General features: G+C 40.3%; 1 protein-coding gene across 1 annotated transcript in view; it reads left to right on the top strand.

Annotated features, from left to right (window-relative positions):
• Positions 1-17394, top strand: part of LOC128124070 (carcinoembryonic antigen-related cell adhesion molecule 5-like) — a 73628-nt gene that overhangs the window by 39282 nt on the left and 16952 nt on the right. The window contains 6 exon segments of the mRNA XM_052760304.1: positions 10488-10682; positions 10685-10711; positions 10714-10764; positions 11289-11348; positions 11351-11542; positions 13023-13298. Coding sequence (XP_052616264.1) covers positions 10488-10682; positions 10685-10711; positions 10714-10764; positions 11289-11348; positions 11351-11542; positions 13023-13298 — 801 coding nt within the window.

The raw sequence follows: 17394 nt of genomic DNA, 5'->3' as shown, positions 1-17394 counted from the left end.
GCCAGCCTGATTAATTTAGTGATATCCTGTTTCTAAATAAAAATTACAAGACAGAACTTAGAGTATAGCTCAGTGGTAGTGCATTGCTTACCATGCACAAAGCCCTGGCTTCAATCCCAGTACTGCAGAACAACAGTAATAATGAGATTAAGTCTCCAACCCATCAACCCCAATGGCTGTCATTTCTTGTCTTCTTTCATCATCTCTTATTTGGTAGTTTTCTGAGTGCAAGTCTTTTATCTCCTTGGTAGATTTAATTCTAAGTATTTTATTCTTTTTGGTGCTTTCACAAATAAATACTTTCTTCATTTCTTTTCCAGTTGTTCACTGTTATGGCTGGGACTATTTATTGCTCAGGGGCTGAACACTTGCTGGGCATGAATGAGGCTGTAGGTTCAAGCTCCACTACTGCCAGGAAAAACAAAAAACAAATTGTTCATGGTCAATAGTAGTATACAGAAATACAGCTCACTTGGGCTTTTTCATTGCAATAGCCAACAAATTTTGCTCATTTAGTTCTGAGATCTTTCTGTAGAATGTTCAGGATTTTCTATGAACAAGTTCCTCTCATCTACAGATATATTTAGCACCTCATAATTGGGCACCTTCATTTCATTGTCTAGCCTAAGGCTCTGTGTAGCACTTCTAAAGGTCTCTTGAACAGAAGTGGTCACAGCAGCATCCTGTGTTCTTCCTGATCTTAAAGAGAAAGCTGTCAGACTCCCTACTGCATATGATGTTGGCTGTGGGTTTCCATGTGTGGCCTTTGTTACACTAAACTGAACTTCCATCCAGTTTCAGTGTTTTTTTTTTTTTTTTTCGTATCAAAGTCTGTGAAATTTTGTCAATGTTTTTGTTGATTCAATCTTATTGGTTATACAGCTATTCCATTTGGTTTCTTTCACCCTTCCATCTCTAAAGAATCTATGTTTGTAGGAATTTGTCCATTGCATCTAGGCCACACAACAGTTAGCATATAACTACTGAGTGCTCTTGAAAATCTACATATTCTTGAGAATGGATGGTGAGATCTCAAATTGTATTAATATCCACCTCATTTTTTAAAAATTCATTTGGGAGCCGGGCGGTGGTGGCGCACGCCTATAATCCCAGCACTCGGGAGGCAGAGCCAGGTGGATCTCTGTGAGTTCGAGGCCAGCCTGGACTCCAAAGCGAGTTCCAGGAAAGGCGCAAAGCTACACAGAGAAACCCTGTCTCGAAAAAAAAAAAATTCATTTGGGAAAAGTTTGCTAATGTTGTTAATCATTTTTGAAGAACCAACATTTGGTGCATCAGCTTTCTTTGCAGTTACTCTAGACTCTGTTTTGTTTATCTTCATTCTCATCTTTAGTTTTCTCCATCTACTAGCTTGAGGGAACATTTTAGGGGACAGGGGTCTCTTTATATAACCCAAACTTGTCTCAAAATCACAATCATCCTGCCTCAGCCTCTGATGCTAGGGTGCTAGGTTATAGCACATCCTTCACCTGCCTCATAGTAGTTTTTAAAGACTTAATATAATAATCAAGTAACCTTTTTGGCAAAATACCACACACAGAGAAAGAAAAAATGTTGCTGCAATTATTCCTACCACTAGTGTTAGCCTTGAAGTCAGGTAGCCAGGTCTATCTCTGATTAACCATACAGATTTAAGTACTTTTTGAAAACCACTTTAAGCTCCAGTTTTTCATCCTCTGAATGGAAGTAATTTCTATGTGACAGACTCATCCTATAGATGAAACCAGATACAAATACAGGGCCAGCCACATCATAAATACCATACCACCTTGGTCAACATTAGCATTAATAATCACTCTTGAGCAGACTGGTGAGGTTTGAACCCCAAATGGTCACAACAACGAGTGAAGAGGTGAGGACAGCATTGATACATAAGGAGTGTGGGGAGACACATGTTATACACAAGGTGAAACCACTTTAACATAGCTACTAAATAAAAATGGGAGAGAAAAAATGAGGGGGGTGTCTGATGCAAACTTTCTAAACCTGGTAATTTACTAGATTTCATCCTCCAGGATGTGACCATGAAGGGCTGAGACAAGCAAGTTATTAGTGGAGGAATATACTTGTGACGGTGAGCCTGGGATAGCCCTCAGGACACATGCAGATATGATCTCTGTGGAGGCAGAGAAGGAGGCATGTCTTAGATGGCAGTGCAGTTCCAACAGTGTTTCTACAAGTTTGAGGCTGAGTTCCCTACAGTCACCAAGCAGAGGGATTTGGGGTCTTACAGAGTCTGCCTTGCTGTCCTACCCCACTGCAGAAACCATGGTCTCTGCAGAGGACATGGTACAATGAGAGTCAATAGCCTGGGCCTTCTGTCACTTAGGTCACAGCCACAAGAGACCACTTATTCATGGCTGCCACAACTGAGACCCTGAGAATAAGATGGAAACGCTGGATATTCTACACACAAAATTGCAATCGCCCTGTCTAACATTCCCACAGATTTACATGATTGCCTCAATGAAGTTAATGGAATTCGAAGATTGGAAAGAAGAGGGAGAACTAACCTAGAAACACAGGGAGGTGAAAAGGACACTTGCTAAGATCCTCACACTTCAACTCACCCAATCAGTCTTCCGCCAGCAAAGTGGGAAGGTGTTTATCAGCTGTAGGAGTTTTCTGGTAGAAATTCCGGTTCACTTATGCATACTATCGTATCTTCTGCAAATAGGGAAAGTTTGACTTCTTCCTTTCCAATTTGTATCCCCCTGATTTTAGTTTTTGTCTTATTGCTCTACTTAGAACTTCGAGTACTATATTGAATAAATATGGGGAGAGGGGACAGCCTTGTCTTCTTCCTGATTTTAGTGGAATCGCTTTGTGTTTCTCTCCATTTAATTTGATGTTGGCTGTCAGACTGCTGTAAATTGCCTGTATTACATTAAGGAATGTTCCATGTATTCCTGATTACCCCAAGACCTTTGTCATGAAGAGGGTGTTGGATTTTGTCAAAGGCTTTTTCACCTTTTAATGAGATGATCATGTGGGTTTTTTCTTTCAGTTTGTTTATATGGTGGATTGCATTGACAGATTTATGTATTTTGAACCATCCTTGCATATCTGTGTTAAGCCTACTTGATTGTGGTGGATATATATATATATATATATATATATTACTCCCTTCTTCAATTCAATTTGCCAGATTTTATTGAGAATTTTTGCATCAATGTTCATGAGGGAGATTGGTGTGCAATTCTCTTTCTTTGTTGCATCTTTGTGTGGTTTGCGTATCAGGGTGACTGTAGCCTTGTAAAAGGAGTTTGGAAATGTTCCTTCTGTTTCTGTTATGTGGAACAATTTAAAGAATATGGGTATTAGCTCTGCTTTGAAAATCTAGTTGAATTTTGGTCCTGGGCTTTTTCTGATTGGGAAATTTAATGACTGTTTCTAGTTTCTTGAGTGTAATAGCTATATTTAAATTGTTTATCTGGTTTTGAGGTAATTTTGGTATATGGTACCAATCCAGAAAAAATGAACATTTATTTTAGATTTTTCAATTTTGTAAAGAACGGATTTTGAGGAATGATTTGATGATTCTCTGGATTTTCTCATTTTTTGTTTTCATGTATCCCTTTTCAATTCTAATTTTATTTATTTGGACGGTCTCTTTTTGCAGTTTGGTTAGTTTGGGGAAGGGCTTGTCTATCTTGTTGATATTTTGAAAGAACCAACTCTTTGTTTTATTGATTCTTTGTATTTTTCTATATGTTTCTATTTTATTGACTTCAGTTCTCAATTTGATTATTTGCTAGCATCTATTCCTCCTGGGTGAGTTTGCTACTTTTTGTTCCAGAGCTTTCAGGTGTGCTGTTAAGTCTCTAGTGTGAGATTTCTCCAACTTCTATATGTGGGCATTCAGTGCTTTGAATTTTCCTCTTAACAGTGCTTTCATAGTGTCCCATAAGTTTAGGTATGTTGTACATTCATTTTCATTGAATTCTAGGAAGTCTTTAATTCTTTCTTTATTTCCTCCTTGACGGATTGGTGAATATGTTGAGCACTATTCACTTTCCATGAGATTGTAGATTCTAATTTTTGTTGTTGTTGAAATATAACTTTAAGCCATGGTGGTACAAAACATAGAGGAATTATTCTCAAATATTATTAAGGACCCACCTTAATAATATTTTTCCCAGGAGCCAAGAAGAGAAGCCTGTAAACACTGACAATTATTTTTTGGAAATATATCTGAGGAAACCAAGCTCTTTTCTTTGTCTGTCAACTTTATTCATCTGGGATAAAATCCTGTCTACAGAGCTACAGTTCTGTTCTCTTGCCTAGCTCCTGTCTTGCCTGTCATGAGCACCTGTGGGACCAAGGCTGCAGTTAAAACTGACCTAATAATTAAAATTTGTAATCAAGACAATATTGACCCATTTAGCTATGGGAGGACTGTAATAATCTGTGTCAGGATATACTTAGCAGACTTATATACAGAACAGTGTCAGAAATACTTGAGGAGAAAATCTGATAGTATATATATTTCAGGATCAGAGTTTATAGTATTAATAAAGGAGCGTTTTTTAAGGGCAGTCCAGCCCCTGGGCTGGGGAATTCAGCATTGAAAGAGGGGTAAGTCACAACGGGGCTATAGAAATCATTCATGGTTACTTCCTGCTGATATGGGTCTGAAGCTGAGGGTCTTGAAGGCTGGAATGCAGTGGAAACCCAGGAAGAGCAGGCTGTTTCAGGCTCTGCAGGGTAAGACTTGGGTAGCAGGATTTTCTGTCTCCTGTGCTAGAGGGCATGATGCAGGACTAAGCTGGACAACACATCCATGTGGGCTGGAGGATGGAGGATGGGGTGCAGACCTGCAGCTAGACAGCATGTCTGTGGTCCAGAGGATGACTCTTTAAATAATCAGAATTTCTGCTGGAAACAAATATATGTATTAAAACATATATTTGAGGAGTTTTAAGGAGGAAACTTTTTCTCTTAAGTGTACCTATGGAATATTAAGTGCATGTCTTACCAGATGAGGGAAGGATATCAGGCCAGGGAGAGAGGGAAAGATCCACCGTCCTAGAGAAGAAAAAGAGAATTTGTAAGTGGAAGACATAAACTGCAGTCAGGATGCATTCCTTAAAAAGACAAAATCTTTAGACATATTAGTAATATGATAACACTGGTGATTTGTCAGAGCAAGATTATGAATCTTTGGAGTCTCAGCAAAACAGCAGGCTAGTCAGAAAACGAAATCTGAAATGTTTCATTTATAATATATCTCAAGTCCTGATTATCTTTGGTCAAAATTAATAAAAATTCATTTAGGACAGGATTATTTCTAATCATATTTCTACAAGTTTTGATATCATTGATGAACAGAGTTCATCAAAAAGATCTGGAATTGTATCAATTTATTCATAAAGTCACAGCTCAATATTTAAGAATCTAGAGGTAAATATAAGCCTCTTTCAGACTGGCAGCTTTAGAGCATCTTTGTCCTGCAGCGGCCTAGTATATGGCATGACGAGGCAATCCAGGATTCAAAAAGATGTGTCAGTATCCTGTGAAAACATGTAAGCATATCCAGTTTTTACATTATGAAAACATCAGGACCTTTACAAATACAAGTGAGAAGGTTCTGGCTGCTTAGGTGTAACTTTGTGGCTTGGCCTGTGGATAATAAGGGATGTCTGTAGTGGGAGATATGAAAAATTAAGCACCAATTGTTAAGAGCTCTTGAAGTATAATAAGGCTTTTGTCCAATTATGAGCTCTAGGCCTTCTTAAAATTTTAAAGCAGTGGAATAAATGGTGCATTATTTCTTTATTTCATACACAAAAATCATAAGGACATAGGCCTCATGGGTGAATTTCCATAGGGTGAGAATTTGTAATTGTTGGACAGACATTAGAAAGTACCTAGCATAGACTTATCTCCCAGTCTATAGACTCATATGTTTTATAGTTTGTTATAAATATAATGTCACCTGTGTTATAAATGTATTTATATATATATATATATATATATATATATATATACAAACACAGTCACACACACTCACAGATATAGATAGATAGATAGATAGATAGATAGATAGATAGATAGATAGATAGATAGAGAGAGATATAGATATAATTGGGTTAGGGGACAGTGAGGAAACTATAATTTACAGATAGATTTGATAGTTAATCTATATATATGATGAGGAACTCAGCTCAATCAATGTGTTCTGGATAAACAGAACACATATTTTCTGCTCTGCATGTAAGCTTTTGACTTCCATTGTGTCAGGTTAGAAGGCAAGCTTAAAGTGAAATGCTGACAATCTTTAGGGTGAGAATGTAGGGTGAAGAAGCAATCTTGTAAGTCTATGACAATTATGTTTTGAATTCTAGGGGTGGCAGTGGGAGAGGGCAAACTAGATTGTGAAGCTCCCCTTGGTTCCAAAAATGTTCATTTAATTTTTTAAGGTCTTGTAACAGCTGTAAGCCAGACTTTTTCTAACCAACAAATATTGGGGTGACTCAAGGGCTGGTGGGAGGCTTTATATGCCCTATTTTTAAGCTTCTCTTCCACCAGACAAGTAGCAGCTACAATTCTCTGAGCATTCAAAGTCCATTGTTTAACTGAGTTAGGAGCATCAGATTTCCATGTAGTGGGGTCAGCAGTCAACAGTGGTGCCTCAGATTAATTTTGATACCCTAGGCCATGTCTATCATTTATAATTTCTAGAATAATGGACTCAATTATGCCTTTTGTTTGTTTACCCAAGTTCTTTAAAGTTAAACAGTCATTTATAGCATTTGAACTGATATTAGTCCATAGCAGAGATTAATGATACACAAATTAATTGCAGCATGTCTCTTCCCCACAGAGTGTTAGGTATAAAGGGGATGCCTGTGGGCAGAATCGTCCATAATTTTATCTGTCTGGCCATTTTAATATTTCTGAGCTTTTGGTTACAATGTTAGCTTGACCTCCTAGACCTATATGAGATGAAGGATTAATAATTGTCTTAAGTATTTGGTCAGTCATTTCCTAAAATGTAAGAAATGTCTATGCTTATGTCTAGCAAATCAATTACTTTCTTTCCCTGTATTTTAAGGGTTTAGTTGGTCTGGAATATTTAATTTCCTGAACCCAGAAGACCATAAAACTTGAATCCAAACTGGCAGCTCCCTTAGGTGCTGCCCTGTAGATTCTGAATTGTTTTGTAGGAGGTTTACAATAATCTTAATTTTCCAAGTAAAGTCAGATCAATCATTCCTTGGACAATTATTATACCTTGTACAGTGGAGGAGCTATGGCCTTTTATTAGCCCCAGGTCTCTTCTGGGGGACGTCTGTAGACTAATGTATTAATGCATACATAAGTCTATTTCTAAAGCCTATATATCTCAGATCTCAGATCTCAAGAAAAACTTTATCCATACATCTAACATAGGTATACATCCTCAGTATCTCTAGGTTATTTATGGAGACGTGGATATCATTTATACCATATCTAGATGTTTATATATTATATTTATCTATCCCAATAACTGGCAATTCATATATCATAAGTTATTTTTTAACTTTCCTAAACGGTCTCTATATCTAAACTTTTATACCCTTATAAAAACTTTACATCCAAAACCATTTATGTATTTAATTAGTCAGGAGACATAGGTGATTGATTATTGAGAACAGTCAATGTAAAGTAAATTTCTTTTAATGAAGGAATAGTAAAAGCTTATTCTGAAATCTGTTTGGTGAGCTATCTTTTACTGAAAATTGGATAGCAAGGCAAATTATCTTTAGACCTAGTAAGTGGAAATATAATCTAAATGATCTCAAAGTATAATTTGGACTAATTCCTGGCTGTAAGAGGCATGGCATAGTTTAAAGTGGGAGGCTTAAACATTTTTTAAATGTCATAGGTGAAGTAAGGAATTGATTATGCTAATATTCAGCATATTTAGCCTGTTTCTAAACATACATTTGTATAGAGAATTTGATCATTTATAAGATGATCAAGCTTTAATTTGTATCCTAATAACTAACTTTTTAGCTTATAATTATATACAACTTATCCTTAAGAATGTACAGTTTAGGTCCGTCAATCATGTGCATTTTTACAATGACTACTGGTGTTAAGCATGTTTTTGGTTTTTGTTTGTGAGACAGGGTCTCACTATATACTCCCAGCTGGCCAGGCTGGAATTCCTAGAGTAGTGGGATCAAAGGTGTGCACCACCTTGCCTGGCCCATAAGCATTTCTTTTATTTTTTTTTCATTTTTGGTTTTTTGAGACAGAGTTTTTCTGTATATCCCTGGTTGTCTTGGAACTCACTCTGCAGGCCAGTCTGGCATGGAACTCACAGATACACCTGCCTCTGCCTCCTGAGTGCTGGGATTAAATTCATGTGCCACTACGCATAACTCCATAACATTTCTTTTTTTTTTAATTTTTGTTTTTTTTGAGACAGGGTTTCTCTGTGAAGTTTTAGTGCCTGTCCTGGATCTCCCTCTGTAGATCAGGCTGGCCTCAAATCCCAGATATCTCCCTTCTCTACCTCCCAAGTGCTAGGATTAAAGGAATGTGCCACCCCACCCCCACCCCCGGCTTCCATAGCAATTCTTTATGTGCTGTCCTAGATAGATTTTCCAGTTACTGTGATGAAATGCCACAACCCAAACCAACTTGGCAGTTAGGGGTTTATTTGGCTTAAATGTCTTAATCAGGGTGTGTCATTGAGGGGAGTGCAGGCAAGAACCATGGGGAAAACCTCCTGGCTTGCTCCCACAACTTGCTCAGCTGCTTTTCTTATAGAGCCCATAAGAAAGGGGCTATCTGCAAGGGGATAGCCCCGGGTCCTCCTCCACCAAACAGTAATTAAGAAAATGACTTGCTGGCCATTGTGATGGAGGTGATACCTCAAATGAGGTTTTCTCTTCCAATGTGAATTTAGTCTGTCAAATAGACAAAAACTAAGCAGCATGTCTTTATTGGTCATCTGTTCCTCTTTCTTTAAAAGGAATGTCAGGTCTTTTCCTTCTCTTTGGATTGAGCTACTTGTGGTTTTATTGTTACTATTGTTGAACTGTGAGAGTTCTTTATATATTTTGGCCCATGTTCAGATGTACAATATGTAACATTTTTTGGCACTTGAAAATGATATTCCCACTGTTTTGATCCATGATCTATTGCTTGTTAATAGTGCTTTAAATGGCCTCCCAACTGTACTTAGTCTGAAGAAATAGAGTGTAATCTTTGATGTCTGTATACAAGACAGAATGATTAAGTCAACTCTGTAACACCCACTACACTTTTATCTCCCATTTGTTATGGTGAGAAATTGTAAATTTGTCTTGATTACTCTGAAATGTACACTGCCATTGACTACAATTGTCTATGGATTGCTTATAATCTGCACCTCTTTCCAATGTGAAATTTACATGTTTCTACCAACAGCTCCTTGGTGTTTTCTTCCCACAGTCGGATTAGCCTTTATTTATTTATTTATTTATTTATTTATTTATTTATTTATTTATTTATTTATTATAAAGTGTTCTGCCTGCACACGAGAAAGGGTCACCACATTTTAATTATAGATGGGTGTAAGGGATTTGAACTCAGGAGCTCTAGAAGAGCTGCCAGTGCTCTTAACCACTGAGCCATCTCTCCCACCGCAGTCCAGGGATTATTTCCTGCAGGAAATACTAGTAGACACTGCTTGGTGGAAGGTCAGATCACTGTTCACATTTAAGGTTACTTTGCAGGCATAGCAATGATCCTTTACCATGTGTCCTATTATAGAAAAAGTGAGATAGCCAACACAGTCATTGAGTCAGGGTCACATAGACCATCAGTGGCACAAGCTATCTGTCCAAAACCACATCTCCAGGTCCCCATCATAGGGACCTACTAGGTGGACTTCACTCTTCTAGATCATTTCATAGACACAGGATTCTTATAGGGCTCCCAGATTCCTGTCAATCAACATCAAACACCTAACAAGAATGGCCCATATGTGGCCCAGCCTGAACTAAATGTCAGGCAGATCCTGAGCTGTGTGAGATCTCTGACAGGCTGTCAGGTTTCTCAGGGAATCTCAATGGGAAGACTAATCATGACCTATCTGTAGGACAGCAAAGGCTGGGAGGGCTCTGGTCTACACAAAGCAGGCAAGGTCAGTGTAGCTAGAGGGACCCAAACCTTGTGTCTCAAGGCAGCAATGGGTCAGTGAGGACCAGGAAATAAAATGAGATCTGTGATTCCAAGTCTTGAGTCTGACCATAACCAAACACTGCAGCTCAGTTCTCTCATGAGAAAGTCCTTGCTTCTTCCATACACAGCACAGGAGGCCCCATTATCTCTGAGCACTCAGCCACTCCTTCTGCCTTTAATTTGCTTCCTGCCTGATTCTTTCGGTATCTGGGTCAGCTGGGAGTTAAGAGACAATGTCTGGCTGTAAGAGGCCTTTGTAAGATACAAAATAACCACACAAGGCAATCATCTCTCTGTGGTCAGCATAGCACTGCTACCCAAGCCCAACATCACAACCAACAATTCCAATCCCATGGAGGGTGAGGACTCAGCAGCATTAATGTGTGAGCATGAGACTCAGAATACAGCCTACCTGTGGAGGATAAATGACCAAAGCCTCTCAGAAGAGGACAGGCTGAAGCTGTCTGAGGACAACAGGACTCTCACTTTACTCAGTGTTGTGAGACTGACACAGGACCCTATGAATGTGAAACTGGAACTCAGTAAGTGCCTCCCCAAGTGACCCATTCTCTCTGAACACTACCTGTAAGTATTTTCTGTTATCATCCTGGTCCCAACTGCCTAAATACAGAGGGCTAGAGCTATACCATGCTCGGTCCCAGTCCCCTTGGGTTCACGACACAGACCTACCATACAGATACCTAGGCTGCCAGGGCATCCTGTACCAGCCAAAACATATGTGGACAGGCCCAGCATTGAGCTTGAATGGGTTGCAGGGAATTCTGCCTAGAGAGTCTCAGGGTGATGGAGACAGGGGACAAGTCAGACTCAGTCTCAGTGCACACATGAGTGTCCATGGGGAGGTGTGTGTGTGTGTGTGTGTGTGTGTGTGTGTGTGTGTGTGTGTGTGTGTGTATGTTGTGCATGAGAAAGATCAGGGCTTGTGCATGCTGAATGAGTACTCTTGTACTTATCTCCTCCCCAACTCTGGGTAGGACCTGCTCAACTAAGGTTAAAGCACAGCTCAAAGAGATACTATGTCCTCTACAGACCAGGATTTCCCCTTCCCTCTGCTGACATCATGTGTGACTTTATTCTGTTTGTTCCAGATGATCCAAATGTCCTGATCATATCCCCCTCAAATATTCATTTCCATTCAAGGACAAACCTCACATCTCCTGCCACACAGATGCTAACCCACCTCAACAGTACTCTTGGTTTGTCAAGGGAGAGCTCCAGTCCTCCTCCCAAGAGCTCTTTATCCCCAATATTAATACTAATAATAGCAGATCCTATTCCTGTCTCATCTATAATATTTTTCCTGGAGTCTATAGGACCACAGTCAAGAACATTACAGTCCTTAGTAAGTGGATCTCTGAAATATCAGTTACAGGTTTGGAGTGGAGTCTTTTGTCTTTCTGGGAAGTGGCAGAAGCATTTAATTTCCAGCCCAGGACTATGGGAACAAGCAAAACTCAGTCTTCCCACAAGCCTCCTGCTTCATCCCTATGTTTAATGGCCTCCTGGTTCTCTGATTTCTGGCTGAGAGGGATGGAGCTTGCAATGTGAGGAGGAGGTTCTCCCAGTCTTGAAAAGCCTTAGCTTGTGTGAGGGACTTTCCATGGTTAGGAGAGCCTCAAGGTCAAGATTTCTTTCTGTGCCTAACACAAGCTTTCCTGTCTCCTCCATTTTCTTTTTATGACCTCCATGACCTACAACAAACACCCATGGATCAACTGTGCTCCCATTCTTATTCTCCAAACTGGAGAATAATCCCCACAGATGGGGACTAGATCTCTGCTCCCAAGTCTGCTCCTGTCTCAGTTCTGACTCCATGGGATGGGAAGAGTGGGAGAAGATGCCTGGGAGCCCTGTTCTGAGGCAGGGTGAACCATGAAACTGACAGTTGATGATGCTCTTTTGCTTATTCTTCTCAAGCTTCAAAAAACAAATAAAAGCCAGGGAGTGGTGGCACACGACTTTAATCCCAGCACCCAGGAGGCAGAGGCAGGCAGATCTCTGTGAGTTCAAGGCCAGCCTGGTCTACAGAGCAAGATCCAGGAAAGGCACAAAGCTACACAGAGAAACCCTGTCTCAAAAACCAAAACAACAACAACAAACCAAAAAACAAATAGCTGAGTGTGGTGTCACACATCTTCAATGCTAGCACTGAGGAGGGAGAGGCATGTAGATAGTATGAGTTTGAGGAGAGCCTGGTCTACACAGCAAGTTCCAAGCAAGCTAGAACTGTACAGTGAGACTCTGTCTCAAACAATATCAATACTGAGGATTAGACTTGTAGGCTGTGCTCAGAAATGTGATTATTCAGTTCTTCTCTGTAGTATTTAATCCATATACATGGGACAGGAAATACATTTTCTTCTACAAACAGAAATCCTTCAGTTAGGGATTTCTCCCAGTCCTGAGATCTAGCCTTTAACACCTTTAAGATTAGCTGGGCCATCTTAACACCATGACAAATTGTCTAATTAAATATAAACAGTAGGCTATTTCATAAAAGAGGGACCTAATTGTTCACACTCACAAAAAGTGTGAACAAGAATCCCCACAAGAATCATTGAGAAATACATTCCCCCCATCATGTTATTTCTGGACATGTGGGCTGAAGAGGCTCCCAGTGTGGAATCTACACAAATACCCTGGTCAGGGTCACTCTGAGTGATCTTGATAAGAGTAAATTTTAGCTCTCTCCCTACAGACCTTATCTTGAACCCAAACACGCAATCTTACAGAAGACCCCTTCATTCTATGGCCCTGTGAACTGGTTGATTTCTCTGAGGGTGAAGGACTCTCAGCTAGTCCCCTCCACTATTTATCCACAGATCTAGTGACTACACCCTCCATCCAAGTCACCAAAAACACAGTGAAAGTCCTGACCTCTGTGTTCCTGAAGTGCTTGTCAAATGACACTGGGATCTCAATCCATTGGCTCTTCAAAGGCCAGAGTGTGGTGCTCACAGAGAGGATGAAGCTGTCTCAGAACAACAGCACCCTCCAAATAGACTCTGTGAGGATTGAGGATTCCGGGGATTATCAGTGTGAAGTATCCAATCAAGTCAGTTCCAAGAGGAGCGACCCCATCCAGCTGGACATTTTACGTGAGTGACCTCTGCTCCCTCCTTACTTCATAAGGTGGGTATGGGGGCAGTTTCTTTATCAAAAGAGTGCAGAATGGGTCAAAGTCACAAGGAGAAAAACATTGTTCAGGAAACAAATACAACAGGCTTGGTGGTAGATGCATGTTTGTCTCATGATACAACACCAAGCAAGCTGAGCACAGTGCTGCATGCACTTGACCCCAGCACACCAGGGCAGAGACAGTTGCATCTCTATGAGTTCCCAACCACCCTGGTCTTTGTAGCCAGTTTCAGGTTAGCCAGAGCTACATAGTGAGACCCCATCTCAAAAGAGAGATAGCATGAAGCAGGAGGCATAGAATTACAAGGCTGAGCTCTGACTACATTGTGAGACCAGTCAATATTAACAGCAATAGATGTCAATATAGCAAATGGAAATGCAAAGTGATTAAGAGTTTAGGGTCTGAATCAGTCACACAATCAACCCTCAGAATCTAGTAAAATATTCATGTTACTCTACACTTCTTTCACCACATTCCGATCTTCTTTAGATTATTTCCAATGCCTAATATGAATACTGCATAGACACTGGTCTTACTGTGTTGAGTACAGTACAAAGATAGGAGGAAACAATACATTTTTCACTGCAGAGATACTATTTCAAGTAGTTTGTTTCCAAGGATTCATTCCATAAATATAAAATGCATAGATAGAAAGGACCTGTAATGAGTTTCTTACTACATTTGCATATCTATTCATTTTGTGTGCATGTCCCACACCCATGAGTGGAGGTCAGGGGACAATTTGTGGTAGCCAGTTCTCCAAGGACATGGGATTGAACTCAGGTGCGTGAACTAGCCCTTTATCTGCTAGGCAATTTCACTGGCCCACATTTGTTTGTTCATTTATTTCTGTGTGGCAATCAGGGGTGGGTACTGTGTGGGAGTACGGCAGACACTCTTCCCAACTGATCCATCTTGGTGGCCCGTATTCTGAGTTTATCATCATGCTGACATTTGAAGCATGACATCCCTGCACAAAATGCTTTTTTCTAATAACTGGGTTTTTTTGGTGTTTAGTAGTATGTGTGTGTATATATATGGTTTATGGGACTGGAGAGATAGCTCAATAGTTAAGAGCCCTGGCAGCTCTTATAAAGAAAAGGGTTTCAATTCTCAGCACCTACATGGAAACTTATTACTATCTATAATTGATGTTCCAAGGAATTCAACACTCTCTTCTGTCCTCCTCAGGTACCAAACATGCATCTTCTGTAGAGACATATAAGCAGCCAAAAGGCCCATATGATGCATCTGGCATCATAACAAAAATACCATTTGAAATCCAGTTTCAAGATGCTTTCATCCTGTCTCTTAAAAGTCTGATAACTTTCAGCTCTGATCTTTGATCCATGTAGAGCTGATTTGCATATGTTGTTAGTGAAGGCTTAACTTCATTCTTTTACCTGGATATCCCATTTTCCCCGACATCCCTTGTTTAACTGATTATTCATTCATCATTGAACAATCTTAGCAGCCTGATCAAAACACATCTGGTCACAGAGGGTCAGATGGACAGCAAGAATGCCTTCCAAGTTCTGTAACTCAATAGGACAACTCTGGTTCACACCAATAAATACAAAAGAGCCAGCAGAAATGAATTTTTTATATTTCTTTTCTTTTCTTTTTTATTAAGATATGTTCTATTCGTTTACATATCAACCACAGATTTCCCACTCCTCCCTCATCCTACCTCCCAGTCTTCCCACTCACAACCCACCCCTCATTTCCACCTCCTCCTAGGAAAGGTCTTCTTTGGGGAGTAAACAGAGCCTGGTGCCTACATTTGGGGCAGATCCAATCCCCTCCTCCCTGTACCATGGCTGAGCTAAGTGTCTCAGCATAGGCACTAGGTTCCAAAAAGCCAGCTCAAGCACTAAGGACAGGTCCCAGTTACACTGCCTGGGATCCTCCTAAACAGTTCAAGCTAAACAACTGTCTCACTTATCCAGAGGGTCTAATCCAGTTCCTTGGTGGCTCCTCAGCTATTGGACACAGTTCATGTGTTTCTTCTAGTCTGACTAGTTGTCTCTGTACTTTTTCCAATCATGGTCTCAATATCTCTTGCTCATATGATCCCTCATCTCTCTCATTGATTGGACTCTCAGAGCTCCACCTGGGGCTTAGCTGTGGATCTCTGCATCTTACTCCATTGTCCCTGGATGAGGGTTCTATCATGACAGTTAGGGTGTTCGACCATCCCATCACCAGTATAGGTCTGCTCAGGCTCTCTCTCAACCATTGCCAGTAATCTATAGTGGAGTCATCTATGTGGGTTTCTGGGGACCTCTCTAGCACTCTGCATCTTCCTATTCCCATGGTGGCTTCATTTATCATGGTATCTCTTTCCTTGTTCTCCCACTCTGTTCCTGATCTAGCTAGGACCTCCTGCTCCCCTAAGCTCTCTTTGCCCCGACTCTTGCCCTCCATCACCCCCTCTCAACCCCAGCATGATCATGTAGATCTCATCTATTTCTCCATTGCTGGGCAATCCTGTGTCTTTCATAGGGTCTTCTTTATTAGGTAGCCTCCCTGGAGCTGTGAGGTGCAGTCTGCTTATCCTTTGCTTTTCATCTAGTATCCACTTATGAGTGAGTACCTACCATGTTTGTCTTTCTGAGTCAGGGTTCCTCACTCAGGATGATTTTTTTCTAGTTCCATCCATTTGCCTGCAAATTTCATGCTGTCATTGTTTTTCTCTGCTGAGTAGTACTCTATTGTGTATATGTACCACATTTTATTTATCCATTCTTCAGTTGAGGGGCATCTAGGTTGTTTATAGGTTCTGGCTATTCCAAATAATGCTGCTATGAGCATAGCTGAGCATGTGTCCTTGTGGTATGATTTAGTATTCCTTGGGTATATTCTCAAGAGTGGTATAGCTGGGTCTTAAGGGAGATCAATTCCCAATTATCTGAGAAATCGCCATACTGATTTCCAAAGTTACTGTACAAATTTGCACTCTCACCAACAGTGGAGGAGTGTTCCCCTTGCTCCACATCCTCTCCAGCATAAGCTGTCTTCAGTGTTTTTCACCTTAGCCCTTCTGACAGGTGTAAAATGGTATCTCAGAGTCATTTTGATTTGCATTTCTCTGATGACTAAGGATGTTGAGCATTTCCTTAAATGTCTTTCAGCCATTTGAGATTATTCTGTTGAGAATTCTCTGTTTAGTTCTATAGCCCATTTTTAATTGAACTGTTGAGTATTTTGATGTCTAATTTCTTGAATTCTTAAATATTCTGGATATCAGCCCTCTGTCAGATGTGGGGTTGGTGAAGAACTTTTCCCATTCTGTAGGCTGTCATTTTGTCTTATTGACCATTTTCTTTGTCCTACAACTGCTTCTCAGTTTCAAGAGGCCCCATTTATTAATTGTTGCTCTTAGTGTCTCTGTTACTGCTGTTATATTTAGGAAGTGATCTCTGATGCCAATGTATTCAAGCCTTTCTCTTCTTTTACTTCCTACTTTCTCTTCTATGAGGTTTAGAGTAACTCCCATAGTTGAATATTCTCCATAGATAGGGACTAGACCTCTGCTCCCAGGTCTGCTCTTGTCTCATGGGTGAGGGGGCTGGCTCAGCTCTGACTCCATGGGATGGAAAGAGTGGGTGGAGAAGGTGCCTGGGAGCCCTGTTCTGAGTCAGGGTGAACCATGTCACTGATAGTTGATGATGCCCTTTTGCTTGCTCTTTTCAAGTTTCCAAAAACATATGTCAGCTGAGTGTGGTGGCACACACCTTTGATGCCAGTACTGAGTAGGGAGAGACAGGTAGATAGTGTGAGTTTGAGACCAGCCTGGTCTACATAGTAAGTTCCACATGAGCTAGGACTGTACAGTGAGAGCCTGTCTCAAAAATATCAGTACTCAGCATTAGAGTGGTAAGCTGTGGTCAGCACTGTGATTAATCACTTCTTCTCTGTAGTATTTAATCCATATCCATGCGGCAAGAATTACAATTTTTCTACAAACAGAATTTCTTCAGTTAAGGATTTCTCCCAGTCCTGAGGTCTAGCCTTTAACACCTTTAAGTTTAGCTAGGCCATCTTAACCCTAT

This window comes from Peromyscus californicus, unplaced genomic scaffold (genome assembly GCF_007827085.1).
Source record: "Peromyscus californicus insignis strain IS unplaced genomic scaffold, ASM782708v3 Scaffold_4__1_contigs__length_199733344, whole genome shotgun sequence".
NCBI classification, from domain to species: Eukaryota; Metazoa; Chordata; class Mammalia; order Rodentia; family Cricetidae; genus Peromyscus; species Peromyscus californicus.
Note: the sequence above shows the minus strand (reverse complement) of the source record. Positions and strands in the feature narration are given on the sequence as shown.